We start from the raw sequence: 27,917 nt of genomic DNA on the forward strand, positions 1-27,917 counted from the left end.
TTGATATCACTTCCCATGTTGCTTAATGCATTGTATAGTATTGTAGGTGAGGAATCATCATGTCAGTCACTGAATGTTTGTTACCAACAGGTTTTTATTCCTGTTCAGTATCAAAGAGGTGTCTTATTTTTTGTGTGCAGCATGCCTCGTTCTGATACCGTAGGTTAAAGTTATAATATAATGCTATAATAAAACTGGCAAAATTTTACTGGCAAAACTGCTGCCAGTAATTTACTGTAATTTTACATGAAATTTTTTTACAGTCATAATAAAACTATATAACCTTTATAACTACATAGCCTTTATAAGACTCTACTTTTATTTAAGTGCACTCACAATGACAACAAAACATTCTGACTCTGTAAAATAATGAAAGTAAACAGGGTGTGCTATTCTGTATTGGTTTCTGTGAACTTGAGCACGTAAAATAAACAGAAACTCTGTGTATACACGCCTTACAGATGTAAAATAAATATATACTTATAGGAATCCAAATGTCTGCTTTCATATAATTCAATGAAAAACAAATTTCGGATTATGTCATTTGTGTGAAATGTAAATTATAGACGCATCCACTGCTGTGGAGATGATGAAATAAAATGATCACCTTAAACACTAGAGCCGAAACCAAAGAAATTAATAATTTATTTATAAATTATAAAAATGGCAGTCTGAAAAAGATTAAAAAGAATCAGTCTCCTTGCTGTTTTACCCCGACGCATTCATAACCATTAGTCTACTTCTGCCAGTGCGCTCTGGAAAACTTTACGTGTTTTCAAAGTGCGGTTGAGCGCTGATTAGACTCTGTAGGAAATTAAAGAGGATGATCACGATGCTGGTTTAACATCCCGGAGCCTAAACCTCATTTAAATTACATTTTTAAATTAACAAATATAGTAATTTAACAACAACAGTACAAGTTTAAAAAATAATTTTATTTCGGCTATAAAAATATAATTCTGCATCTATTTGCCAATGTGCCAGCTGCCACTGCTTATACGGCTCTTTATCAGGGTAAATCGTTCAGTAACAACCCTGTAAATTTCCATGTAAAACAGGTTCATCTGTATGAATAAATAGTTTAAATGTATGTATCATGAGCTATTAATCATTGAGTATGTGTTCAGACATTGATTTATATTTGTTCAGATGTAAGTAAATGCTAATTGCTGCGCTGTTTGCGGGGTGATGTGCTGATGACATTTGGTCTGATTTTTAAAAGTTGCCACTCTTTGTGATCCGAGTGTGTGTTGTCACCTGTATGGCTTTATATGACAGCAGACAAAGCACTCTATGCGTGTAACAGCTCAATTATGCGTGGGCAGCATCTCTCCTGCTTGCTCAACATTTATGCGCAACAACCCTTTATTGCGGGCGCTCAAATCTGCCTGTAAGTTGCTCAACTTTGTCAATTGTTACAAAGCTGCCACAGCCAGTAACAGATTTTCACACACTACTTCTGATTGGCTGACTGGATTCTTCTTTATCAGCTGGCACTACATTGAGCACACATGGGTTCAGTAAGGATATTTTGGGGCAGAAATATACTTGCTGTTAAACCATTCCCCTAGTCAACCAGCAATATTGTGAGCATATTTGGTCATACTTTCCTATATACTACGTGAATCCAAAGGATTTCAGTAGATTTTTAACCTGAAAAATTCAATAATACAGTTTTACATGAAGTATACAAACATGGCAGTGCTTGTGGAGCTTAGTTTTCATGTGTGCATGATTTATCAGCGGCGATGTGCATGATCTGATCAAGCGCCTTGAGGATCAGAAGATCCATGTCGTCCTCTGTGTCGATCTCCTCATGGTAGTTCTTCACAGGGAAAATGTAATTCATGGGAAGGCCCAGGATATTACTACACTCTTGCATCTAGAAGAAAAAAAAACACACACAAATGCAGCAGCTGAAAAGTTAAAGCACTAATATAAAATATACTGTGAGAATAGCATAGGTTATTTATTTATGTTTCACATTTCACATTATTCAAATGAGTTACTGTTTGCCTTGACAGTTTTGTACACTACTGACAGCCTGTTGGAAAAATGTGCTATACAAATAAAATTGAATTGAATGGAATTGAATAATCAGGTGACAAGCTCATGAAACTGGTCGAGCAAATGCCAAGAATGTGCAAAGCTGTCATCAAAACAAAAAGTGAAATGAAATGATATTGTAGCAACCCAGAAAAAAATATAGTAGACGGTTTTCTTACCAAAAGGTTAATTGCCGAATAAATACTTGTTATTTAATTATTGTTAAAAATAAAAAAACAGACGTATGTCAGATTCTCATCTCCGATGTTTTTAGAATCTAAAACATTAACCATTTAATCTTTTTTTAAACTTTTTGCCACTTTTATACAAGTCTGTTTCATTTCATAGTTGTGAAGGTTTCAGTTTTGTTCTTCATGAATAGTAACCTTGCGTGATTGTTTGTCTAAATGTATACAGTAACTTGTACCGTGCATACAATAAATTGTGCATTTTTAAGAGGGAACCTAATAACCTTGGACTAGCTGTAAACTATTTCCAAATCTATTTTCTAAACTATTTTCCAAGAAAATCTCTCCCACACCATTACAACACTACCAGCTTGAACCACTGATACAAAGTAGGATGGATCCATTCGCTCATGTTGTTCACACCAAATACTGACCCTACCATCTCAATGTCTCACCAGAAATATAGACTGATGAGACTCATCAGACCAGGTGACATTTTTCCAATCTTCTGTTCTCTAAGGTTGGTGGACCCATTTAAAATGTACCCTCAATTTCCTGCTCTTAACTGACAGGAGGGGAAACTCGGCTATAAAAAGATGTTGCTAGCGTTTCTGTTGTCCCCTTTAAAGGCTACACTCGATGCTGTGTAAAAACGCTATGGGAAACATCTTGTCATGTTGCCGGTTGTAAAGCATGTGTGTATCAAACACGGCAAATTTTTGGCTTTTATAACCTCGGTGGGTGATGTCATCTGATAAGCTTGCAGGTTATAAATAGGAGTGAACTGGAAACATTCCTCAGATTCTTGTCTTCACCTAGTTATGAGCGTGTTGTGTCTAACCAGCAAAATAAGTGTTTAACTCACCGATAATGGCAGAGTTTTAAACGAGATGTCCCTCAGTGTGTATAATCCATATCGGAGGGCGATCTCTACACTTTACTGCTTTGATTAAGTGCTACACGCGCCTCGCATTCCTTGAGAAGCTTCGAGTCGCTGCGCATTCCTGGGGCCTAAACTCGTGCATCCAGCAGAGCAGTGAGAGACGGATTTAAAAACTCCTTTCTTTCGCGTTCTCATCGGATCGGGAAATTCCTCTGTCCGCTCTCAAGCGCGCCCTGGCGTTTCTTGTGAATAGGCATACACATACACATACACAATACACATTCTTTCTTGCTTCCGCGGAGATGGTAATAGCCTCTAAGCACTTGAAAAATTAATTAATTAAAATAAATAAATAAATAAATAAAAACATAGACGGCAGGTTCTGTCAGGTGGCCGGGGGGCGGAGCCTCAACGACGCTCTCTTCCCTTTTCTTAGCAATCTCCATATGAGTTAACCCTTTCATGGAGTAAGCTGTATTCATCCCGTGTTTTCCTGCCATCAACTTATTTATTTATTTAAATATAGTTGAGGTAGAAGCGCGGGGTTATATGATGACACCCAGATAGAAGAGACGCTTCCAGGCTATCTCTCTCCTGGGACATCATCCTTCCTGAAAAGCTATTACTTTCTTTCAAGCTGTGTAGACTTTTTATCTTCCCTGGAGGGAAAAGCTTTTCAGGCAGCAGGTCAGGTTGGTGCTCCATTGCACACCATGGCGGTTTTGCACGCCTACCAGGCTGACCTGCTGAGAGACTTGAGTACTGGCGGGGCTCTTCAAGGTAGGGCATATTGGACTTACGCCGGGCCACAGACTTGTCTCTTCGTGCAACAAAGCAGATGGCTCATGCTATCGGCCGTTTTATGGCTGCGATGGTTTCCGCGGAGAGGCACTTGTGGTTGAATCTCAGGGGCATCAAGGAGAAGGATCGTGTATTCCTCCTCGATGCCCCATCTCGCCTCCCGGCCTACTTGGCGATGTCGTTAACTCGGTCGCCACTAGGTTCATGAGGCAAAGTTATATAACAAGCCTTCGGGAAATTCCTTCCCCGCCGTGCTCAAGAGTCGGAACTGTCGGCCACCCAGTCTCGACCGGGTCTGACTGTTGCGAGGCGTGAAACACACAAGGAGAGTGTTTTTGAGCTGGGCACCCCCTCGCAAGATTGGGGTGCATCACGCAATCCGCCTCAAAAGAGGTCAGACTGGCATATTGTCTTCACAATGAAGCCCTGAGGTTCATGTGCCCAGGTCTGTGGGGGGTGGCCCCCCAATGGGGAGAGGCATGCAAAATTTCTTTCAAAAAATGAAGTGTTCTCCCTTGCACCCCTAGGAGGTTGGTGTTCTTGCTCCGCCACCACTGGTGTTTTGGGCAACTCCAGTCTCCAATAAAATGTTAGTTCTTAGTTTTTTTTTTTTTCCTGCCATGTTTCAGTATGCCGAACATCTAACATTCCCTAACAGCCCTTTCTGAGAAACTGGCAGCGTGGAAGCTACTGCCAAGTATATCTCCTTGGGTACTAAGCACTGTACAGGGAAACTACAGGATTCAGTTCTCACATCACCCTCCGCGTTTCAATGGCGTGGTCTCCACTTCCATAAAACCGGAAAGTGCGCATCTGCTGACAGAAGTTGCTGGGAAATGGGGCCATGTAACATGTTCCCCTACTAGACAGAGAGTCAGGCTACTACATTCGGTATTTTTTGGTTCCCAAGAGGAATGGGGGGCTGCGTCCAATTTTTTAGATTTTGCGGGCTTTACCGCTATCTAAAAATAAATCAATAGAAATATTGCCACAACACAGGAGGTTCCTGAGGTTCACTTTCGGGGGCGAAGCTTACCAGTATCGGGTCCTTCCATTTGGTCTAGCTCTCTCACCCGCACATACACAAATACATGGATGTAGTTCTGGCTCTTACGACTCCAGAGCATCCGTATTTGAATTACATGACTAGCTGGCCCAGTCTCAGTAGCTAGCGCTTTGACATCAGCATGTCGTCCTAACTAATCTTTGTTTCTTAGGATTGACATCTAATGCCATGAAAGCATGCTCTTTCCTGTTTAGAGGACAACATTTTTGGGTGTCACATGAAATTTGAGCCTAAGTGGGCACAGCTGTCTCCTGCTCGTGTCGAATCCATTCTCAACACCGTCAAGGAAATCAAGCTAGACCAGAAAGTGACCATCACTTTCAGAGATCTTAGCTCTCATGGCAGCTGTATCCACAGTGACACCCTTGGGCCTTCTGCACATGAGAGCATTTCAGTTGTGGCTAAGAACCAGGGGATTTCACTCCAGGGCCAATCCCCAATAAGGGCTACGCGCCAGGTGCTTCGTACCCTTCCTATGTGGCTCAGACCCCGGTTTCTGACTCTGGGTCCCACTCTAAGTTCGTCTTGTCGTCGCAGATGCTAACGACAGACGCTTCCCTCATGGGCTGGGGTGAGGTCTTAGATGACCGTCCAGCCCAAGGGAGCCGGAGAGGCCATCTTTTGGCGCGGCACATCAATTGCCTCAAAATGATGGCTCTATTTCGGGCCCTAAAGCACTTCCTCCAGCAGTTAAGACTACCATGTCCTACTGCGGGTGGACAACACTATGGCAGCCTCAAATATTAATCGACAGGGCGGACTGTGCTCGCGCCGCTAAATAGCTAGCGCACCAGGTTCCTGTCCCTCAAGGCGATTTACATTCTGGGAAAATTTCATGTAGCGGAGGTGGACCTCTTTGCCTCGCAAGATCAGCAAAAGTCCCCTTTACTACTCTCTGACTTCCAGCCCCTGCGTCTGGACGCCTTGGCGGTCCCTGAACAGGACTAACTAAGTCAAGCTGGTCTTCCAGCCAGCGTAATTAAGACTATTCTAAGTGCTAGGGCTATTTCCCCCAGAAGAGCTTATGCCCTCAAATGGAATGTATTTGAAAGTCGGTGCATGACGAAGCAGGTAGACCCAGTCCACTGCCGAATTGTTTCAGTGCTGGAGTTTTTGCAGAAAAAAATTGTCCTCGGGCTTGTGCCCCCTTGTTGAACCACTAGAGTTAGCGCCTTAGGTTTCTGACCCTCAAGATGGTTTTTCTAAATGGTGTTACCTCTCTAAGAGGATCGGAGATCTGTCAGTCTCCCCATCCTGCCTAGACTTTGCCCCTGGGCTAGTCAGGGCCATTTTACATCCTCACTAACTATCTTCCAAAAGTTCCATTCCCAACATGCACTCTATTGTTTTTGAAGCCTTCTGTCCTCCGCCTTTACAGCTTCGAAGCAGGAGAGACTTCACTCACTGTGTCCAGTACGTGCTCTTCAGATTTCCGTCCACCGCATCAGCCAGTGGCGTAAGTCAGAGCAGCTTTTACATGTTTTGGGGCCACAAACTGCGTGAGAGATGCTATTGCCCTCTCCTATGAGGCGCGTGGGCTCACTTCGCCTCTAGGAATCAGGGCTCATTCAACCAGGGAAATCGCCTCATCTATTGCACTAGCAAGAGGTATTCCCTTGCAGCAAGTGTGTGATGCAGAGGGTTGGTCCTCTTTGCACACATTTTCCAATATGCATCCTATTGTTTTGAAGCCTTCTGTCCTTCGCCTTTACAGCTTCGGAGCAGGAGAGACTTCACTTACTGTGTCCAGTACGTGCTCTTCAGATTTACGTCCACCGCATTAGCCAGTGGCGTAAGTCAGAGCAGCTTTTACATGTTTTAAAGCCGCAAGCTGCGTGAGAGATGCTATTATCTACCTAGCTACCTAGAAAATGCTCTCTACCTAGAAAATGGTTCTGGCCTTGACTGGTGTTGGCAACTGTTTCTCTGGGGACTTGACAGTTCGATAGTTCATGACTGGAACTTCTTACAAGTCTACCTGGGTCTTCAATAACTACCTGGACTCCATATTAACATCAATTAACATCAGCTATTATAGCTGAACTGCCTCCCACCCTACACACTGTATAAATGCAGATCATTTACTGCTTTCTGTGTCACCCAAATGAGCATGGGTTCCCTGTTGAGTCTGGTTCCTCTCAAGGTTTCTTCCTATTACCATCTCAGGAAGTTTTTCCTTGCCACTGTCGCCCTCGGCTTGCTCACCAGGGACAAACTGACCATTTTGATTCATACAAATTTACATTTCATACAAACTTAAATAATTCTTTTGACTATGTAAAGCTGCTTTGCGGCAATGAAAATTGCTAAAAGCGCTATACAAATAAAATTAAATTGAATTGAATTGAATTATCCTCTCCTATGAGGCGCGTGGGCTCACTTCGCCTCTAGGAATCAGGGCTCATTCAACGAGGGGGATCGCCTCATCTATTGCACTAGCAAGAGGTATTCCCCTGCAGCAAGTGTGTGACGCGGAGGGTTGGTCCTCTCTGCACACATTTGCCAACATGCACCCTATTGTTTTTGAAGCCTTCTGTCCTCCGCCTTTACAGCTTCGGAGCAGTGAAGACTTCACTTACTGTGTCCAGTACGTGCTCTTTAGATTTACGTCCACCGCATCAGCTTGTGGCGTAAGTCAGAGCAGCTTTTACATGGTCTGGGGCCGCAACGGGGGGTGGTCCCCACTACACTGGGCTATTGCCCCCTCCTATGAGGCGCGTGGGCTCACTTCGCCTCTAGGAATCAGGGCTCATTCAACCAGGGGGATCGCCTCATCTATTGCACTAGCAAGAGGTATTCCCCTGCAGCAAGTGTGTGACACGGAGGGTTGTCCTCTCCGCACACATTTATTACATTTATGGTCTGGATGTTCATGCTACTCCAGGCTCACGGGTCCTCGAGTCAGCTACCCAGACATAGTTCTAAGACCTTCTCAGCCTTGTGCGCACACGCTACACAACCTTGGAGTCCAGACACTTGCAGTGCGGCGGCGTTGGGACTCGTTCCCATAGCGTTTTCACGCAGCATCGAGTGTGGCCTTTAAAAGGGAACGTCTCGGGTTATTTTGCTGTAACCCTGTTCCCTGAAAAGGCGGGAACGAGATGCTGCGTTGACAAATCAATCTGAGGAATGTTTCCGGTTCACTCCTATTTATAACCTGCAGGTGCATCTTATTAGATGACGTCACCCACCGAGGTTATAAAAGCCAAAAATTTGGCGTGTTTGATACACACATGCTTCACAACGGCAACATGACAAGATGTTTCCCATAGCGTTTTCACGCAGCATCTCGTTCCCGCCTTTTTAGGGAACAGGGTTACAGCAAAGTAACCCAAGACGTTTTTCTATCAGCTCTGGCCATTCTCCTCTGACCTCTGGCATTAACAAAGCATTTTCACCCAGAGAGTTGCCCTCACTGGGTATTTTCACTTTTTCACACCATTCACTGTAAACCCTAGAGATGGTTGTGTGTGAAAATACCAGTAGATCAGCAGTTTTAAAAATATTCAGATCAGGATGTCTGGCATTAATGATCATGCCATGTTCAAATTCACCTAAGCCTCATTCTCATACTCGGTCTGATTGTCTTGACCATGTCTACATGCCTACAGTACGTTTATTGAGTTCCTGCTATATGATTGGCTGATTAGATTTTTGCATAAAAACAACATTTGAGCAAGTTAACATTTAACAAACAGTTGAGCAAGTGTACGTAATGAAATAGCCAAGGAGTGTATATGAAGTTGAATATTTTTTTATCTTTCAATATATAGAATTAAATTACCTTTTCTTTAATCCTCTTGCTGGTGTAGATCTTCTTTATGTCATGATGAACCAGTGGGCATACCAAATCTACTTTTGTCATGATGATTACTTGTGGCATGTCTAGATGATATAATAAACAACTTAAAAACAATATGTGCAATACATAGCAAACTGGTTGCAAATTTAATAATCAATAAATAGTACAATTTAAATAAAAAAAAGTGTTATATTACTAATAAAGGTTAAAGCCATTTTCAGCCATATGCAGCACTATATTTTATAATTAAACTTTCTTATTACAACTATTAGCGTCTTCTCACTTTTACATTCACATTCTTATTCACATACCACAAACTAAACATGAAGCAATGGCTAACAAAATAAACCTACGACATGACTATTTACAACAAAACTTATTAGCTTTCTCAGCTCAGATGAGTGCACTCATCACATGATTGAGGTGCACTCTCAAGCTGAAAAATGTTATGTGTCTTAGGCGCCCATTGACAGCAAGCGACAGAGCTCATAAACGTGTCAAGCTCAAACTGATACAGTCCAAAACAACATAAAAAGAGGATTCCAATCTGCCTGAAGTACCCTACACAGGGGGTTTAGCCATGTTAAGTGTGATTCCAAACCACATGGAGCAAAAATGTTCAGTTCAAAGAGAACTGCGAACAGTGTAGGGAACGATTGAACATCAGGTCTTCACTTCACCAGGAAGGGGAATGAAAAATGTCCCATAAGTTTTTGGGTCTCGCTGGAGCGTGAAAAAAAAAAATAGAGCTTGAAAAAAGGTTTATACTGTATATTTATTATCATTTTTATCTAGGACAACACAACTAATTTTTTTTTTATTTAATAAAGTAATTCTTAGTGTTATATAGTCTGCTAATCTGTAAAAAATAAAATAAAATACGTCTTTGTACATCTTTACATTTTAATAGTATGTTTCATAATGGTATCAGTTTTTGTTTTAATAAATATTCTGCATTTAATGTCCGTAGTGTAAAAATTCCACAGCAGCAGCGACAGGTATCTGAGAGGCTCATATAACCTGCATTACATTGAGGAGGTGACTTCACAGGGTGTTCCCAATGGTGGAGTTTTGTCGAAGGAAGTTCCCTTCACCAACAGAAGACCTTCCCTTCTCCGAACGACCAGGTGCTGTGTCTCACTACAGCTGAGGTGAGGAAAACTCTACGCAGAGTCAACCCACGTAAAGCTGCTGGACCAGACAACATCCCAGGCAGAGTGCTCAAAGAATGTGCTGAACAGCTGGCAGATGTTCTCACCGACATCTTTAACATCTCTCTGAGCAGTGCCGTCGTTCCCACGTGCTTCAAGGCCACCACCATCATCCCCGTGCCCAAGAAGTCTACTGTGTCCTGTCTCAATGACTACCGTCCCGTTGCACTCACACCCATCATCATGAAGTGCTTTGAGCGGCTCGTCATGAGACACATCAAGACCCTGCTGCCCTCCTCACTGGACCCACTGCAGTTTGCGTATCGTCCTAACCGCTCAACGGACGATGCCATCTCCACTACACTACATCTTGCCCTCACACACTTGGACAAGAAAGACACATATGTTCGAATGCTGTACATAGATTTCAGCTCAGCATTCAACACTATCATCCCCCAACAACTGATTGGGAAGCTGAACCTGTTGGGCCTGAACACCTCCCTCTGCAACTGGATCCTGGACTTTCTGACCGGTAGGCCTCAGTCAGTACGGATCGGAAACTGCACCTCCAGCACCACCACACTGAGCACTGGGGCCCCACAAGGCTGCGTGCTCAGTCCCCTGCTGTTCACACTGCTGACTCACGACTGTGTAGCAACACACAGTTCGAACCACATCATTAAGTTCGCTGATGACACGACCGTGGTGGGTCTCATTAGCAAGAACGACAAGTCAGCGTACAGAGAGGAAGTGCAGAGGCTAACGGACTGGTGTAAAGACAACAACCTGTCTCTAAATGTTGACAAGACAAAGGAGATGGTTGTTGACTTTAGGAGGACACAAGGCGACCATTCTCCGCTGAGCATCAACGGCTCCTCTGTGGGAATCGTCGAAAACATCTAATTCCTGGGTGTCCACCTAGAGAAGGACCTCAGCTGGTCCCTCAACACCAGCTCCCTACACAAGAAAGCCCAACAGCGTCTCTTCTTTCTGAGAAGACTGAGAAAGGCCCAGCTTCCACCACCGATCCTGACCACCTTCTATAGAGGAACTATCGAGAGCATTCTGAGCGGCTGCATCACTGTCTGGTTTGGGAATTGTGCTATATCGGATCGCAAAACCCTACAGCGGATAGTGAGGACAGCGGAGAAGATCATCGGGGTCTCTCTCCCCTCTATTGAAGACATCTACACCACACGCTGCATCCGCAAAGCCACCAGCATTGTGGCTAATCGGACACACCCATCTCACACACACTTCACACTCCTGCCATCTGGAAAAAGGTACCGAAGCATTCGGGCATACACATCCAGACTGTACAACAGCATTTTTCCACAAGCCATCCGTCTCCTCAACAAAAAGGGTCTGGACTGATAAACACACACACACACACACACACACACACACACAGACACACTAACACAAACATTATCACACAGCTTAACTCAACTACCTCAAAATATTGGGACTGGACTGACTAATCAACACAAGTGCAGACACACTGACCTACACCACCAAATTATTGTACACACCAACCTGTAAATGCTTCACTGTTTATCTTTTGGCACAATGATCATTACTGGACTGATTTTTTTTGCACTAATTCCTCAATTCTTGCTGCTGTTTTTAAAGAATGTTTACGTTTATTGTACGGTTATTGTACGTTTACTAGTTAGTTTTTGTTAATTTATGTTGTAATTTATGTTAGGTCTCTCGGTCCTGTCTCTGCTGGCCAGTTAACTAGGCCTCTTGGTTAGCTAGTTTAGTGTCTCTGTTAATTTATGTTGTAAATTTATGTTGCATGTAGCACCTTGGTCCTGGAGAACCGTTGTTTCGTTTCACTGTGTACTAACTGTATATGGTTGTAATGACAATAAAGCCTACTTGAACTTGAACTTGAACATTCCCTGCAAACAGAGCAGGGAGTAGGGAGCATCCTGTGAAGTACACTTTTTTTTAGATTCTTTCTTGCCACTTGTTACAGTTTGCACTATTTATAGCAAATGTGTACCAATGAAAATCTCAAGTTACTTGTTTTTAATCCCTGTTTTTTTGTGTGTGCTTAAGGTATCTTGTGCATGCTTAAGGAACTTAACTGGAGAAGGTTTTTTACTTATACTATACCATATTATATGAAGGTTTGTTGTGTGTGATGACAATTTCACATTCTTGCACATACTTACTCAGATGTGATGCTGCCTCACGGATAGCTTGCAGCTTCCTGAAGACCCCAGAATCCATCAGTGATATTTTGTCAGCTGCCATAATGTTGACCAGGCAGAAGGTTTGATCCTCAAGACTTGGGCTGCTCCTGTATCCAGGGGCATTTGAAGACAATGGGGATGCAGGATTAAACTGAATGTGTGCATGGAAGAAAAAATAATTAGGACTGTAATTCATGTGTTAAAATGCAAATAAATTCTGATATCAGGACCCGTATTTACTAAGCTTCTCAGAATCACTCACAGGAATCACACTCAAAGTTAATTAAGGACTGAAAATATTCCTAACACAGTGTAGGACATAAAAGTTATTTATGGAGCTTCCTACTCTTACTTTGAGAAGTAGGACTGCTCCTGAGAAAGCAATTAAAGTTTACTACACTGAGAGCCGCAAGTAGGCTACACATTATGTGGTTGTTGTATTATTATGGTGTGATAATGTTTTTGGTTCACATACAGTAATGTGCGTGAAATGGCTGATGCCCAGAGAAACCTGTGATGCACATGAATGCAGCTTGTTTTTCTTTTATTTCACATTATTAAATGTATGAATCGGTGCATGATCTCGGTGCTGTATAAGCAAAGTTTGGTTTATCATTTCCGACACTGTCAGCTGTGACAAACCCAAATCACTGTCTTACAGCAGCATCTTTACTGCTACTAAAAAATGTAAATGTACCAATCACCTGGAGGGACAGAATTGACATACCCGCATACTACACACAATCTGTCACAGACAGTATTTCTTTTTTGTCCAAAGTATCTTTTATGAGCTCCAGCAGTTAGGACACCTCTTATCTCACTCTTAACCAGTTAGGACACCTCCAGAGATCTCCTACATTTTGGTGGAGATACAGATCTGGCCTTTAAAAACGCACGTTTTCGGATAAGGGATCCCACGACTTGCCGTGCGCTGTAAAAATGCCCTTTATTACCTGTAGGGGGCAGTCGTGTTTCAGTCTAAAGTATTGTGTGTCTACTGAAGCTGAAAATTTTGTGTGTCTTAGGCGCCCATTGACAGCAAGCGACAAAGCTCATAAACATGTCAAGCTCAAACTGATATGTATTTATTCTTCATTTTCATTTAGAATTATTATTATTAGTAGTAGTAGTTCTCTGAATTTATTATTATTATTGTAACGCACCCGCGCGTGTGCAAAAGGACTACAAAGATGTATAATATGTTAGCCTATAACAGTATTGTTTTATTGTTTTTATGCGCTTTAAACATAGACGGGCACGGGTGGCTCAGTGGTAAGTGATTCGCCTGCCATTCAGAAGATCCGGGTCCGTTTCCCAGCCAGTGCTCAAAATGCCGGTTTTATGCGCTAAAATGCCACAATATAGCCATTACATTATCAAGTTATGCTTCAGTACTAAATGCATGTTTGCAATTGAGAATGTTTTTTCTTAAGCTATAAAACACATTAGCACTCACATCACAGTTGCTATAATTTAATGATAATCATGAGCAAAAAGTGTAAAACAAAGGATTCACATTTATTACATTTTCACCCAAAGCGGGATTCGAACCAGGGTCTGGGCAATTTTATACTATTATTTAAGCAATGCCCCACCACGTGGAAAGCCGCAAAAATACTTCAATTTCATTGGCTGTCACTGAGTGTCAGCTATTCACGACTGGCCCCCGCAGAACGCATAATCCCCGGACTTTGACTGCGCTTTCTCCATTTGTTATTGCCAGGGTCGGACTGAGACCAAAAAGTGGCCCTGGACTTTCACTACAAGGGTGACAAATATGCAAAGAAAAAATAAATCAGGAAGGGGCAAATACTTTTTTTTATGGCACTGCACATGTAGTCAGATTGTTCCACTGGGATTAAACTGTGCCAGGTGGAGTTAAAGCACTTTCAAAATCATACTAACTACACTGATATGAATAACTTTGAATGATGAATGCTTTTTACCACCCTTGTGACTCAATAAGAGACAATGCGAAGAATATTTTCTAACAGCATGTAAATGATACATTTTGGCAGTATTGTCTTGCATCTTTTGAAATACATAAATAAATAAAAAATCACATTACTGACAAAATTTATAAGCCTTCTGGGTCTCTGTGAGACTGGTGATACTGGACACTGAAAATATTGTAGTTTTATATGTTGTTTGACTTATTATTCTTTCCTTTGTTTTACAAATATGACCCAATATATGTTCAGTGAAACTTTGTTTTACGTTTTTGTATTGTGTTATATTTTTATAGTAAGTAGTTTTCAAAATTTATCTCCACTTTATTGAGCCAGTGTATTATGATGCGGGATGTGGTGCGCTCCTGGATCCAGCCTCACTGTCCCTGACCTGTTATAGGCAGAATCTGTTCATTTGAAGCATTTCACAGCATTTACCTCTAAAGCTTTTTTTTAATTTTCGCGTAACCTTTTTTTCTTCCTCCGTTTTATTTATGGAAATTATTATTAATTTGCTCAAAAAATTCGCTGCATCAAGAAAGGATAAATATCTAAAAATTTAAAGATGCCCACGTGTGTGAACAAAGAATACAAAAGTGTATAATCTTTAATAAAGTTAGCCTAATACAATATTGTTTGCAATGCTGAAGCAAACATGATTTTGTTTTAGTCTAATCATTGAATACAACGCGACAGCGCGCTCCGAGGTGAAGCGCACCCACAGTTACTGTAATCCCCTATCTCACCTTTACGACAGGTGTGAAGTCATCAAACCGGTTTCGCTGCTGGGAGAATTCACAGAATTGGGGGTTTTTAAAACAAATTAACAAGACCGAGCAGACGTCTCTGCCTAAAATGTATTTCGCCAGCAAAACATAAACAAAAATAGAAAAATTAACATGTAGATATAAAATGTTTAATGGTAACAATTAAATCAGACTTCATAGTTGGATTTGATACTTTGAGTGTAATTCATAAATTTAGCATAGTAAAAAAAAAAAAGGGTCGCTGGACAATGTGAGCCAGCCCAGTCAGTACGCAAATATATTGTGGCGTGGGTGGGGTTTGGACTAGTAACCATCATGCTTTGCGGGAGGGGTTGTTAGGTGTTCACCCTGTCGAGGAAAGGTGGTTGGGTTAGTGGCTTCGGCCAGGGTGTGTGTGTGAGTTAGAAGTGTGTCCTGTTGATCTGTGTTTAGTGATTGTTGACTGTGTAGTTTATGCTGTTTTTGTGCCGTGATAAATAAAATACTCCCAGCTATTTGCATTGGGCAGCAAGGAAGCTCACTCGTCTCTTCAAGTCCCTTCGTAGCAATGAAAAACGCTACAATTGGTGTCAGAAGTGGGATGGAGAGTAACGGGTTTGAGCGCACCCCGGAGCAAGCTACAGCTCCGTGCGCCGTCAGCCGGCGAGGCGACCTGCAGCTGCACTTGCCATCCTACAATGGCGCTGTCGAGCCCCACGCGTTCATCGCCCAGGTGGAGCTAGCCGCCGACTTTGCGGGCTGGTCCCCGGCAGAAACAGCCGTCCGGGTGGCCCTCTCGCTAGAGGGTGAGGTGCTCCGGTCGTTGGAAGACCTCCGGGCGGATGAGAGGAAGGACTGGGCGAAGCTGCGGGAGTCGCTCCACTTCCGGTGCGGCGCGGGTGACCGTCAGGAGGCTGCGTGCGAAAAGCTAGCGACCCGCGAGCGGAGCGCCTCCGAGCCACTGGGGTCGTTCGCCATGGACTTGAAATCTCTCGCACGCTGGGGCTACCCGGAATTCGGGCCCGTTCAGCAGGAAGAGCTAGCTCGCCGTGCGTTCCTGCAGGGAATTCGGCCGTCGCGGCTCTGCGAGCACATCCGGTGAGCAGCACCGGCTTCCCTGTCTGAGGCGCTACTCGAAGCTGAGCGTGCCGAGGCCATCATGGCAGAACACCGCGGCGAAAGAGGCGAGCGTTTTCCCGTGGCTCGGGGCCGCTTGGTAGGTGAACCTAGCCGGGGACAGGGCTACCCGTCGCGGCTAGGCCTTGACTCAGCATCCAAGATTCCGGGACGACGCCAAGGCCAAGGACCGCCGGACTACTGCTGCAACGTTCTCAGGCCTGAGGACAGCGTACCCCAGCAGCCGTTACAACTAGCTGCGGGGAAGCCGCCTCCCACAGCCGTCCCTGTTTCCCCAACTGCCGGGCCCAACTTCCGTTCAGGACGCGTAGGAAATCGCGCGGGCGTCTACGTGAATTGTGGCCTGGACCACGTTTCGCTACGGGCGCTCGTGGACACCGCTCTACAGTTTCGCTGCTGCGCTGGGGAGTATTAAAACAGGGCGAGCGTGGTTGTATGCTGCCGGCCCCAGCCTTGACCATTCGCACCGTGTCGGGGAGCTATTTGGAGATACAGGCCTGTCGCACTGTGCGAATACAAGTAGGTGCAATCAGTCTTTCTCATCCATTCTTTGTGGCAGACATTGAGGATGATTGTATCTTGGGGTTGGACATTTTGAAAAGGTGGGGTGCGGTACTGAATCTCGCTGACGGAACGTTACGTGGTAACTTCGGGTTAGCCAGGTTGCTAGTTCCCAAAGCGCAGCCGGACGTGTTAGTAGCGCGCACCAGGGGGGCGAAACTTCCGGTGGACGCGCCATGTAAACATCCGGTAGCAGACCGAGCGAGAATAATGGCCGAGCTTATGCAGCGTAGCAGCATGGGGCTAAGTCAGACATAGACCGACGCAGTGAAGTCCCTTTTACATGAGTTTGCGGACATTTTCGCGGAAGATGAGTGCGAATGCACACATACTAATTTGGTGCAGCACACGACTGTTCGATTACATCCGAGACGCCTTCCCTTAGCTAAACGAGCTATCGCCGAGCAGAAGCTGCGTGAGATGGCCGACTTGGGCGTCATAGAGCCAGCGTCCGGACCGTGGTCTTCACCGGTTGTGTTGGTGCGTAAAAAGGACGAATCGTGGCGGTTTTGTGTCGATTACCGGCGGTTGAACGAGGTAACGCGCAAAGATTCTTATCCATTGCCGCGAATAGATGATGCGCTGCAACACGTTGCGGGCTCGGCGTGGTTTGGCTCGTTAGATCTGCGTAGCGGGTACTGGCAAGTAGAGCTCGCCCCGGAAGCGCGACCTAAAACCGCATTCTCGATCGGGCAAGGGCTATGGCAATTCCGGCGCATGCCGTTCGGCCTATGTAACGCTCCACCTACGTTCGAACGGTTAATGGAGAAAGTGTTGGCCGACATTCCTCGCAATCGTTGTGTCGTCTACCTGGACGATTTACTGGTGCACGGCAAGGAGTTTGAGGTCGCGCTAGCTAACCTACGGGAGGTATTTTTGGCTATCCGGCGGGCGAATTTGCGGCTCAACCCGAAAAAGTGCCAGCTGTTGCGGCAAGAGACCATGTTTCTGGAACACATGATTCGCGCTCAAGGGATTGCCACCGATCCAGCCAAAATTGCTGCGGTACAGAATTGGCCTGCACTGTTAAACGTGTCGCAGCTACGCACCTTCCTCGGGTTATCGTCGGTTCGTGAAGGATCTTGCCACGATCGCTAGTCCGCTGCACGGGCTCACGAAAAAGAATCAGCCGTTTCGCTGGGACAGGGTGCACGCGCGCGCTTTCACTCGGTTACGGGAAGCTCTGGTCACGTCGCCTGTTCTCGGATATCCTGACGCGTCGCGTATGTTTATCCTCGACACGGACGCAAGCGATGTAGGGCTAGGGGCTGTCCTGTCTCAGGTTTCCGAGGGTAAAGAGCGTGCTATCGCCTACTTCAGCCGTGCGTTGTCTGGACCGGAGAAAAATTACTGCGTCACGCGGCGCGAGCTGTTAGCGGTCGTCACGGCCCTTAAACATTTAAGGCCGTATTTATATGGGCAACCCTTTCGCTGCGGACCGATCACGCTTCGCTGGTGTGGCTGCTTAGTTTTAAAGAGCCCGAGGGGCAGTTAGCGCGTTGGCTCGAGCGGTTGCAGGATTATAATTTTACCGTTCAGCACCGAGCGGGAAAACTGCATGCTAACGCCGATGCTTTATCCCGCCCGCCGTGTAGCAAGACTTTCAGGTGGGGGCACCTATGGAGTGTATGGGCGTGGACATTCTCGGGCCGTTTCCCATTTCCGATCGCGGGAACCGGTATGTGCTAGTGGCCATGGACTACTTCACCAAGTAGCCGGAGGCGTTTGCTGTGCCTGAGCAGAGCGCTTCCACCACCGCCCGAGTGCTGGTGGATGAGGTGTTCAGCCGATTTGGCGATCAGGGGCGTAACTTCGAGGCGAAGGTGTTTGCGGCGGTGTGTGAGCGCCTCGGGGTGAAAAAGACCCGCACCACGCCCCTTCATCCACAAAGTGACGGCCTCGTGGAGCGGTTCAATCGGACGCTCACCACCCAACTCGCCGTGCTGACCAGCGACCGGCAGAAGGATTGGGACGAACATTTGCCTCTTGTGCTGTGGGCATATCGCACAGCAGTGCAGGAGTCCTCTCAGCTGACGCCAGCTGCGTTAATGTTCGGGCGTGAGTGGACTACGCCTGTGGACCTTGTGTTCGGCCCCCCTCCACAAGTGGATTTACCCACGAAGCCAGGGTTGGATTATTTTTGGTAGTTAAAAGACAAACTGTTCCGTCTCCATGAGTTGGCGCGTAGACACTTGGCGGATGCCGGTGTTAAACAGCGCCGCGTGTATGACACTCACAGCCGAGGGCGAGACTTTGCTACTGGGGAGCAGGTTTGGGTGTATTCTCCCAGAAGGAAAAGGGGGCTCTCGCCTAAGCTCATGTCTCACTGGGTGGGCCCCTGTACGGTAATCGGCCAGCTCTCTGATATAGTCTACCGGGTGAGGTTGACGGGGCGGTCGCGAGTGGTCGTGCTCCACTGGGACCGTCTCGCGCCCTACCAGCCCAACGCCAGCGAGACCTCGAACTCTGTGGAGGCCGGTCCGCCTCAGGGAGAGAGTAGCGGCCCTCCTTCCCCCGCAAAAAGACTCCAGCGTTCACAACGGCAGCGCTGACCACCGTCACGCTTCCAGGACTGAGTTCGCCATCGTGACCGGGGACGGTCACAGCTCGGGTGGGGGCAGTGTGGCGTGGGTGGGGTTTGGACTAGTAACCATCATGCTTTGCGGGAGGGGTTGTTAGGTGTTCACCCTGTCGAGGAAAGGTGGTTGGGTTAGTGGCTTTGGCCAGGGTGTGTGTGTGAGTTAGAAGTGTGTCCTGTTGATCTGTGTTTAGTGATTGTTGACTGTGTAGTTTATGCTGTTTTTGTGCCGTGATGAATAAAATACTCCCAGCCATTTGCATTGGGCAGCAAGGAAGCTCACTCGTCTCTCCAAGTCCCTTTGTAGCAATGAAAAACGCTACAATATGTATATATATATAAAAAATGACGGAAACCATAATACCATGCATCTCTTTTCTACGCATATGGATGCGCAAGTGCACCGCCGACAAACAGCGCATGTTTATGTTACTGCGGATCCCAGTGGAACAATCTGAATGTGCAGTGCTATGAAAAAGTATTTGCCCCTTCCTAATTTTTTCCTTTGCATATTTGTCACACTTGCATAGGTGGAATTTCACCTAAACACTCTATGAGGAAAAGACAAATTGGCCTTTTTGATTAAAAACAATGCAATTTATGCTTTTATAAGGAAAATATCAATTACTTCCATTCCAAGGATTAAAAACGATAACAATGTCAACTTTAGAATCTAAAATCCAAAAGATAAAATGTACACAAATTTAAAAAGAGGCCTTAATCACTGAAAGTCTTCAGAAGAGCCTCAGATTCAAGAGGTTTTTAAAGTGGGGAGGGGTGCATTACAGTTCCTCTGAATGTATAGGTGAGAACAGCTAATTCACACTTAGGGAGAGTAAATAATTTGCATTTGAATGTTGTCTGGCATTGTAAAGCACACACACACTAAAAGAACAACAACCTAGGATTAATAGGAATAGGAGGCACTAAAGAGCAGGATTTTTATTTAGACTTTAAAAAAATTAACCTGCGTCTATTTTAGGCGTGCCAGCTGCCACTTTTTAGTTAGAAGTTTTTAGTACAAATCTTATAATGCCCACATGACATCAAACATTCATCTTGTTAATATTTTAACTATTACCATCCGTACCTAATTCCGCGGCCCCGCTGCTTCGCATATCTGAAGGGGAGGCCGCCTAACTAGTGAGCGAGGAGCGATATTGATTTGGGCGCACGCCGTGACAGGCTGAAAAAACTATTGTCCTCAAAAATGTAACAGATAAGGACTCAGATTAATGTGCAAAACTATATAAGACTACATAGCCTTTATAAAACTTTTATTTAAGCGCACTCACAATAACGAAAAAATGTTGTGATTTTGTAAATGTTTGAAACCAAATAAGGTGCGCTGTTCTGTATTGTTTTTGGTGAACTTGAGTGCGTCAGAAAATGAACGCAAACATTTTTTTAAATGGTCAGAGTCAGTCTGCTTGCTGTTTTCCCGATGCGTTTATAATCATTAGTCTACTTCTGCCGGTGCGCTCTGGAAAACTTCATGCGTGCGGCTGAGCGCTGATTAAAACTATGGAGTAAATTAAAGAGGAGAATCACGATGGCGAATCGAAGTCCTGAGCCCAAACCTCATTTAAATTAAATTAACAAATATTATAAGTAAAAAAACAATAGCCCAGGTTTAGAAAACGTTTATAAATTCTTTCTGACATGAGTTGGCCCGGTGTTATGCGCAGAGCGCCGGGAGATTTCCTGAAGCTCAGAAATCACTGGGGCATTTTTTCTAAATAGATGCTATCGTTAATAACTGATGGAGGTTTTGAGCTGTATACACACGCATTTTTGAGGGGTTTAAAACAAATTAATAAGTCCGAGCAGACCTACATGAAAGGTGAGAAGTGAGTAACTGCGCGCGCTGTCGCGGTATATATACTGTACAACACGGGTTTATCAACCTTTTGATAAAAACGCTGCCTTTTGTAAAGTGAAAGTACTTTACAAAAGACGAAAAGCTTTATTTTAGTCATAAATTTACAATTACATCACATTCCAGCTATTATTTCCAGCCGTGGTTAAATAATGTATGAAATAATTATTAAATGCTGGACACAAACAGCAAATATGATGAGTATTATAAAAAGCCCAAAGAACTTCGTGTTTATAAAATAATATTTACTTATGTATATATATATATATATATATATATATATATATATATATATATATACCTGGAATATGAAAAGATAACAACTTTTCATTACAAAGATATTGCAAGAAAATGACCTCTCCGGGTCATTTTTGACCCACTTGTGCATCCTAGGGTTAAGAATGTTTATAACTTGCTCTTACTCCTAATCATAAATGTAGGACTAAAATTTTTGGAGACAGAATTATTGGACACTTAGGAATGAACAAACTATACATAATATAAAAACAAACTGTCTAGAATATTCTCACTCTATATGCTTCTTGAAGAAACCCGTGTAAAGCGTTGATGATGTCCTGTACATGGGCACCAGATTCACTGCTTTCAAGTCCCATAGTATCATTGAAAACAAACGGCAAATGAGAAGCATCCTTTCGTTGGATGTAGTGGGTTTTGTACTGAAAAACAAACTCAAATATATTAACTACCAGATTATTCAAAGCAGTTTTAAATGATTAGTTCATACAGTTTCAATTAACAAATTTATATGACTTTTGCATGAATACAATTCTAAAATAATTATAATAATAATAATAATAATAATAATAATAATAAATGATGTTCCACCCATTCAGGAAACATAAAATGTCTGTTTTGTTCAGACACAGTTTTAAAAAAGAAATTTGCACTTACACTTTGGTCTAATAATGGTGACCTGGAGAACCTGTTAACCAGACTAGATAATTTTGAAGAGTAAAAAGTAAAGGAAATTGATTTAAATTTTAAGCAAAAGTACTTTTTCTTAAAAGTACTTGATCTTCACTGTAAGTACATCTAAATTTGCCCATTCAATCTGAATCTGAAAGGTCTATAATAATCTGTATAACAATTAAAAGAGCTTCATGGCACAACTATATTGACAGATCTCCTACATTTTAATAGAGATAAGTGATTTCCTATTTTAGGAATGTTTATAACTTGCTTTTACACCTAATCTTAAATGTAGGACTAAAATATTTGGAGACAGAATTATGTCTGTCAGAATTATGCCAGTGTGTTTTAACAGCAATTATTTTAGAATTCTACAATCATATAAAATTAAATCTTCTCTGAAGGCAGAGTCACTGACTGTAAACTGATCCCTGAACATGTGGGTCTAAGGTTTCAAACACCAACACACTGATATGCACACACACACACACGCACACACACGCACACACACGCACACACACAATGATGCACAAACAGTCAAGGAATCATCATTATTAAAACCTAAAATGTTAATTTAGAAACGGTGTGTGACTGACGGTTAATTAGTAACTTAGTAACCATTTTAAAGAATCTAATCAATGACAAAAACTTCAAAGCACTTTTGTAAGTCACTTTGGGAAAGCGCATCTTTTTATGCCTATAGAGACCCTGATTATTTAATAAAAATTATAAGCATACTCACTGCTTTTGTGAAACTGGTTCCACCTATTCCACCAACAAGAGCCCCAGAAGTGATTCTTCCTTGGAAAGCATTATTGACTGAGTTTATAAAACTTGACTTTCCTGCTCCGACTTCTCCAACAACCAGAATCCTGACAAACTGAACATTGTCGGGTCTGAAGTTCCTTAGTTTCTGCTCAATTACATCTTTTGATCTAAAAAAACAAACCAAATAGATTAAACACATTCTAAGCATTATTATTCTTAGCAATGTTTATGCACTTGACCTTTAGTGTGTTTAATTGGTTTGTTCTGGTCTGCACTGTGATTTGAATAAGGCCTGATTATCTGGATGTGATTTCAGTTTTCAATCTTTTCTTTTTCTTTTCTAATATGTTTCTCTTTAGACAGTGATGCTAACATTGCTAATTTCAACACCAAGTATCATTAGACAGACCTAAAGTAGTCATTAACAAATAGTATTTCCCCCTTTTTTATTCCCAACATATTTTATTTACCACCACTGCAAAAAATATTCACCCACTCCACTGGTTATTTCTGTTGTTACCCTAACTGCAACATCAAATTAACAAATTACTGTAAGTCTTTTTTAAAACATATTTTTCTTCTGCTCCTTTCGAAGTGAAGCTACTCTTTACTGAAATTAAATTAAACAAATGCAGTTTTTTTTTATACACTTTTACTTTTTATTTATTTAACAGAAATATTTTTTTTCACAACAACAACAACAACAACAATAATAATAATAATAATAATAATAATTACCCCCAATGCATCATCCTCCATGGCCTGTCAAATTCTGAAAAACATTAGTCAAAGTATACATATAAAGATCAGAATGTAGATAAAACACAAAGCTTCATCAAGTCCAAACTGAACTTCTGCTTCTCCAGACTGGTAAAGTAACATTAATCCTGCTGGTGCTGACCCAAATCTCACTCTGATTTCATCATAGTGCCTGTATACTCAGCCACCATGCCCACAGGCATCTTAAACATCCATTGTCTCTAGATATCCTTAGCATAAAAACCACAAAAAGGGATAAAGGAACAACATGTAAAAAAAAAAAAGGCTAAGCAAAAATACCTGGGTGGCCTGCCCTGCCCTATGTGTGGGAAACACTGGCATGGGAATAATTTTTATTTTCGTTCTTTAATTTTCAACCTACTTATTTTTTGATTTTCTTTTCTCTTTTTCTTTTAACTTTTTCCCATCGTTTCTTTTCCTTTTCCACTGAGCACCTAAAGGAAAATGGCCGAGGGGAAAAATCTGCCAGGGGAAAAAAAGGGACATAGGAGGAAAAAAAATCGAGACCATGTGCAATCTTAAAGCGCCAAAATACGGAAAGGGCAAGCTCCGAGTACAAACTGAATGTGTTTATATTTTAGGCCAAGCTGAAAGTAAAACTCAGCTACTCAGAAAGTGATTCTCTCCAAGCCTGCTTAACATCGCACATGTAACTCTTATCCGTCATATTATGTTGGATAGTAAGCAAGCTTTTACAGTACATGCATCACTGACTGGACTGGCTCAGTTACTGGCCCTTCCTAGTCATGGCTCAAGTTTGGCATACTGCCACCTGCTAAACTAAATTGGTAACTCTGAAGAGTAAAAAAATAAATAATTATACCCATGTCCCATTTTTTTTTTTTCGTTTGCTTCTTCCTCGAATTTCTTTCCACACATGTCCCTTTAGGGGCGCCGCACTTTCCTTCTATATCAGTATGCCATGTATCTTCTCTCTATCTGGTGTGGAGATCTGCCTGTGCAGAAATCTGCTGTGTTACAATATTTATGGGCATCAATGATACAGCTGTTTAAATGAGTGACTACACATACAGATAGTTTGTGCCTCATAAAACTGTGTTCTGGTCTTGGAAACTACAACAAGCTAAAGCAAGCTACAGCAGCTTTCCTGCAAACAAATAAAACTCAACAAGTTTTTCACAGTATAATAACACAATTCCTCCTATTAAAGACAAAGTTTTAAATAATGAAGTCCTAGAATATGTAGAAAAGAATCTAGAAGAATTAGAGTCTCATCAGAATGTTTTCCCACAAAACAATTACAACAAATTACTGCTACAACACAATTATCACCAGCATTTTTCTAACTGAAACCCGTGCCATCAACACTTTTATCTGAATTCCATCCCCCCATACAGCCTTACCAATATGAAAGTTTCTACCCATGACTGAGACAGACTGAGGATTCTGTCACTGTCTCCTGAGAGAAGGGGAATTTCTACTCACTTAAGGTGTTTCTTTTTTCATCAATAAAAAGGGTTCAATTCTCCCTGACTCTTGTAATTGCTTAGCAGTGCACATGCTCTCACCTGGCCCACATTAGACACAGAAGCATTTGTCAACTGATATTTATAGCCACTGAAAGTCTCCTCCTCATCTCCTCCTTTTACTTGAGCGTCCCTCCATATGTCCTAGGATTATCCCTAATCTTTGCCCGAGTCTCTTTGGTAGGTGTAGGAGTTGAAACATCCTACAGCAAACCAGCCCACAATCTTGATCTGGCCAAGTAAGTGTGACAATTTGGTCTCACTAATGGTGTGCTGTCCTCCTAACAAAAATGTCCTAAACACATGGTCTCAACTCTAGTGATTTAGCTTCGTCCCCTGGGAAAAACTTCTTCTGTAAGACCCACATCCTGGGACCAGTGAGTATCTCCTGTTGCAAAGTTTTATCCCTTCGGCTTAGCTGGATTGCAAGATTAGTAAAATAGCATGTTGGCACAGACGAAGACACTATCACAGAAACTGCAGCTCATGTCTAATGTTAGAACATTGTGCAACTGGGACTGTCAAATTTCTGCGTGAACTCCTTACTACACACAAAATGCTATTCTGAATATGGCTACAAGTATCTACTTTATTGGTGCAGTGTTTATATGATTGTTTGAAACTAAATCTGTAAAGGAATGGTTGCACATGTGTAATAATAATAATAATCATCATCATCATCATCACCATCATCTTGTCCCATGTGTAGAACCCTGACTAAATATATGCAGACAAGTAATTACAGATGAATTTTATAGGATTGGTCATTGGAATTACCTGGTGGAGGAGGAGGAGTGGCCTGTATTCCCCCCATTCTTATTCAGTCAACTGAATCATGTTTGAAAAATCCAGAGTTAGAATAATTAATCTGAAAAAGGAAAGAAAGAAAATGTATTTTTTAATTAAAACATCTGACACAGTAGTGGCTTTATAAATGTACCAAAGCACAACTGCTTTAAATAATTTATTATGCACATGTTAATAAATAAATGCATAAATTCTCTCACCAATGGTGTCCACCTGTAGGATTAGCCCTGATCTCTTTACAAGTGTCTTTTGTAGTTGTAGGTGTATTAATGTAGGTGTATCAATATACATCTTAGCTATACTTACTTATAGTTGTGATTACTATCATACACTATTCAGCAATGATATTATGACCACCTGCCTAATATTGAGAAGGCTCTACTGTACCTTTGCCACCAAAACAATAATGCCCTATGTGTTGTGACACCATTCTACTGGAACCAGCATTTACCTTTTCCTAAAATTGAGCTACAGTAGCTTTTCTATTAGAATAGACTACAAGGGCCACCCTCCACTATCCATGTGCATCAGTGAGCCTTGGCCACCCATGACTCTGCCGCCAGTTCACTGGTTTTCCTTCCTTGGATCACTTTTGGTATGTCCTGAACACTGCAGTCCACGAACATTCCACAAGAGCTGCAGTTTGGGAGTTACTCTGACCCAGTTGTCTAGCCATTACAATTTAACCCATTTCACAGTAGCTCCATATTTAATATCTCATTACAATGGTGGGTTGAAGTTAGGAGGTATATTATTGTAGGCAACAAATTAACCTTTTCTTCTGAAGTTGATGAACTGGAAGCACAAAAAAATGTGCAAGTGTAAGGATTTGAGTGCCTTTGACAAGGGCCAGATTGTGACGGCTAGGGAGGATTGGGTCAGAGCAACTCCAAAACTGCAATTCTTGTGGGATGTTCATAGGTTGTAGTGGTCAGGTCATACCAAATGTAATCCAAGGAAGGGAAAATGTGGGTGGCCAAGGGGCGCTGATGCATATGGGGAGTGAAGTCTGGCCTGTGAGGTCCAATCCAATAAAAGCGTGTTGATCAAATTGAAAAAACAGTTAATGCTGGTTGTGATAGAAAGGCAGTAGAACACACAGGGCAAAAGTGTGAGCTATTCAATATAGGGCGGATGATCATTATGTTATGGGTTATCTGTGTATATAATATGGCTTTTTAAATGTTATGTACAGTTAAAACTAGTCAGCTGTCGGCTCCTGCTGTTAAATCACAATGACTGCAAACGGGCACCAAAGAGGAAGTTAACATTAGACTAAAATATGAAAGTTAGGCAAATAACTCTGGGATGTAGTGCATGTCATAAAGCATAGTCCTTGAAAACACACACACACACACACACGCACACACACACATGGCACTTGGTGTCCTGACACTGTTCAGTTTCCTCTTGGTCTCTTACAGTAATATGGAAAATAAACCTGATTCTAAACTTCACAGTAACATTGTAACAAACACGACTTCCTTTATGGCAACGTGCCAGAAACAGCGTGATCAGAAAATCCATGAACAGGCTTTTAAACACACATAATATTATACTGTCTCATTATATTCACATACAACTGCTGCGTATTACATTACTGTGAGTCGACGAGTTTAAACTACAGGTTGTTTAAATTAAATATATATCTACACATATCTTTCCCCACAAGACTAAGGACAAAACAAACAAACAAACATTCCCGAAGAGCTCTTAACTATCCCTGAACCATCTGTACTCACAGTTTATAGGTAGGTGGCTTTAGTTTTAGTAAATGTCCTTAAGTTTTACAGCGTCAGTTTTCTTTTACTGCGTTATTTCCGGATTCTTACCCTTACAGACGGCACTGCGTGGACGTGATTCCCAAAGTCAGCAAATCGAAACCGAAACTTAACATAAAGAAAATCGCGCTTACAAGAGTACTGTTAAATAGTGATGGGTCGTTCATGAACGATTCGTTCTTTTTGAACGAATCTTTAACATGACTCAGATGAACGAGTCGTCTCGGAGAGTGATTGAACGATTGTGCTAGTGGGTCTTCGAGTCCTGAGTCGTTCGTTCCTTTGACACGTGACTCCCATAGACACTCTGCGGTGCAATAGATTCAAAAGAACGAACGACTCAGATTGGAAGGCATAAGAGGTGAGCTGCTCA

General features: G+C 42.7%; 1 protein-coding gene across 3 annotated transcripts; it reads right to left on the bottom strand.

Moving 5' to 3' along the window:
• Positions 1 to 370: 370 nt before the first annotated feature.
• LOC128506283 (interferon-induced protein 44-like) lies at positions 371 to 27,756 on the bottom strand. Of its 3 annotated transcripts, none has more exons than XM_053476660.1 (8): positions 27,506 to 27,752; positions 25,734 to 25,824; positions 23,428 to 23,461; positions 22,664 to 22,856; positions 21,522 to 21,668; positions 12,121 to 12,292; positions 8,769 to 8,869; positions 371 to 1,882 (listed from the first exon to the last, which is right to left on the bottom strand). In XM_053476660.1, the coding sequence occupies exons 2-8, from the start codon at positions 25,768 to 25,770 to the stop codon at positions 1,715 to 1,717; spliced, it is 852 nt and encodes a 283-aa protein (XP_053332635.1). In that variant the 5' UTR covers positions 25,771 to 25,824; positions 27,506 to 27,752; the 3' UTR covers positions 371 to 1,714. The 3 variants fall into 3 exon arrangements, with proteins under 3 accessions (XP_053332635.1, XP_053332634.1, XP_053332636.1); XM_053476659.1 differs by having other exon boundaries at positions 27,596 to 27,751; XM_053476661.1 differs by lacking the exon at positions 21,522 to 21,668 and having other exon boundaries at positions 27,596 to 27,756.
• Positions 27,757 to 27,917: the final 161 nt, after the last annotated feature.

This window comes from Clarias gariepinus, chromosome 18 (genome assembly GCF_024256425.1).
Source record: "Clarias gariepinus isolate MV-2021 ecotype Netherlands chromosome 18, CGAR_prim_01v2, whole genome shotgun sequence".
Taxonomy (NCBI): domain Eukaryota; kingdom Metazoa; phylum Chordata; class Actinopteri; order Siluriformes; family Clariidae; genus Clarias; species Clarias gariepinus.

Excerpts from the sequence above, each read along its gene's own strand:
- LOC128506283 (XM_053476660.1), bottom strand. The coding sequence starts at position 25,770 with ATGGGGGGAATACAGGCCACTCCTCCTCCTCCACCAG. Across the intron at positions 22,857-23,427 it reads TGGAGGATGATGCATTGGGG|ATCAAAAGATGTAATTGAGC; the intron begins GTAATTATTATT and ends TTGTTTTTTTAG. Across the intron at positions 1,883-8,768 it reads GCAAGAGGATTAAAGAAAAG|ATGCAAGAGTGTAGTAATAT; the intron begins GTAATTTAATTC and ends TTTTTCTTCTAG.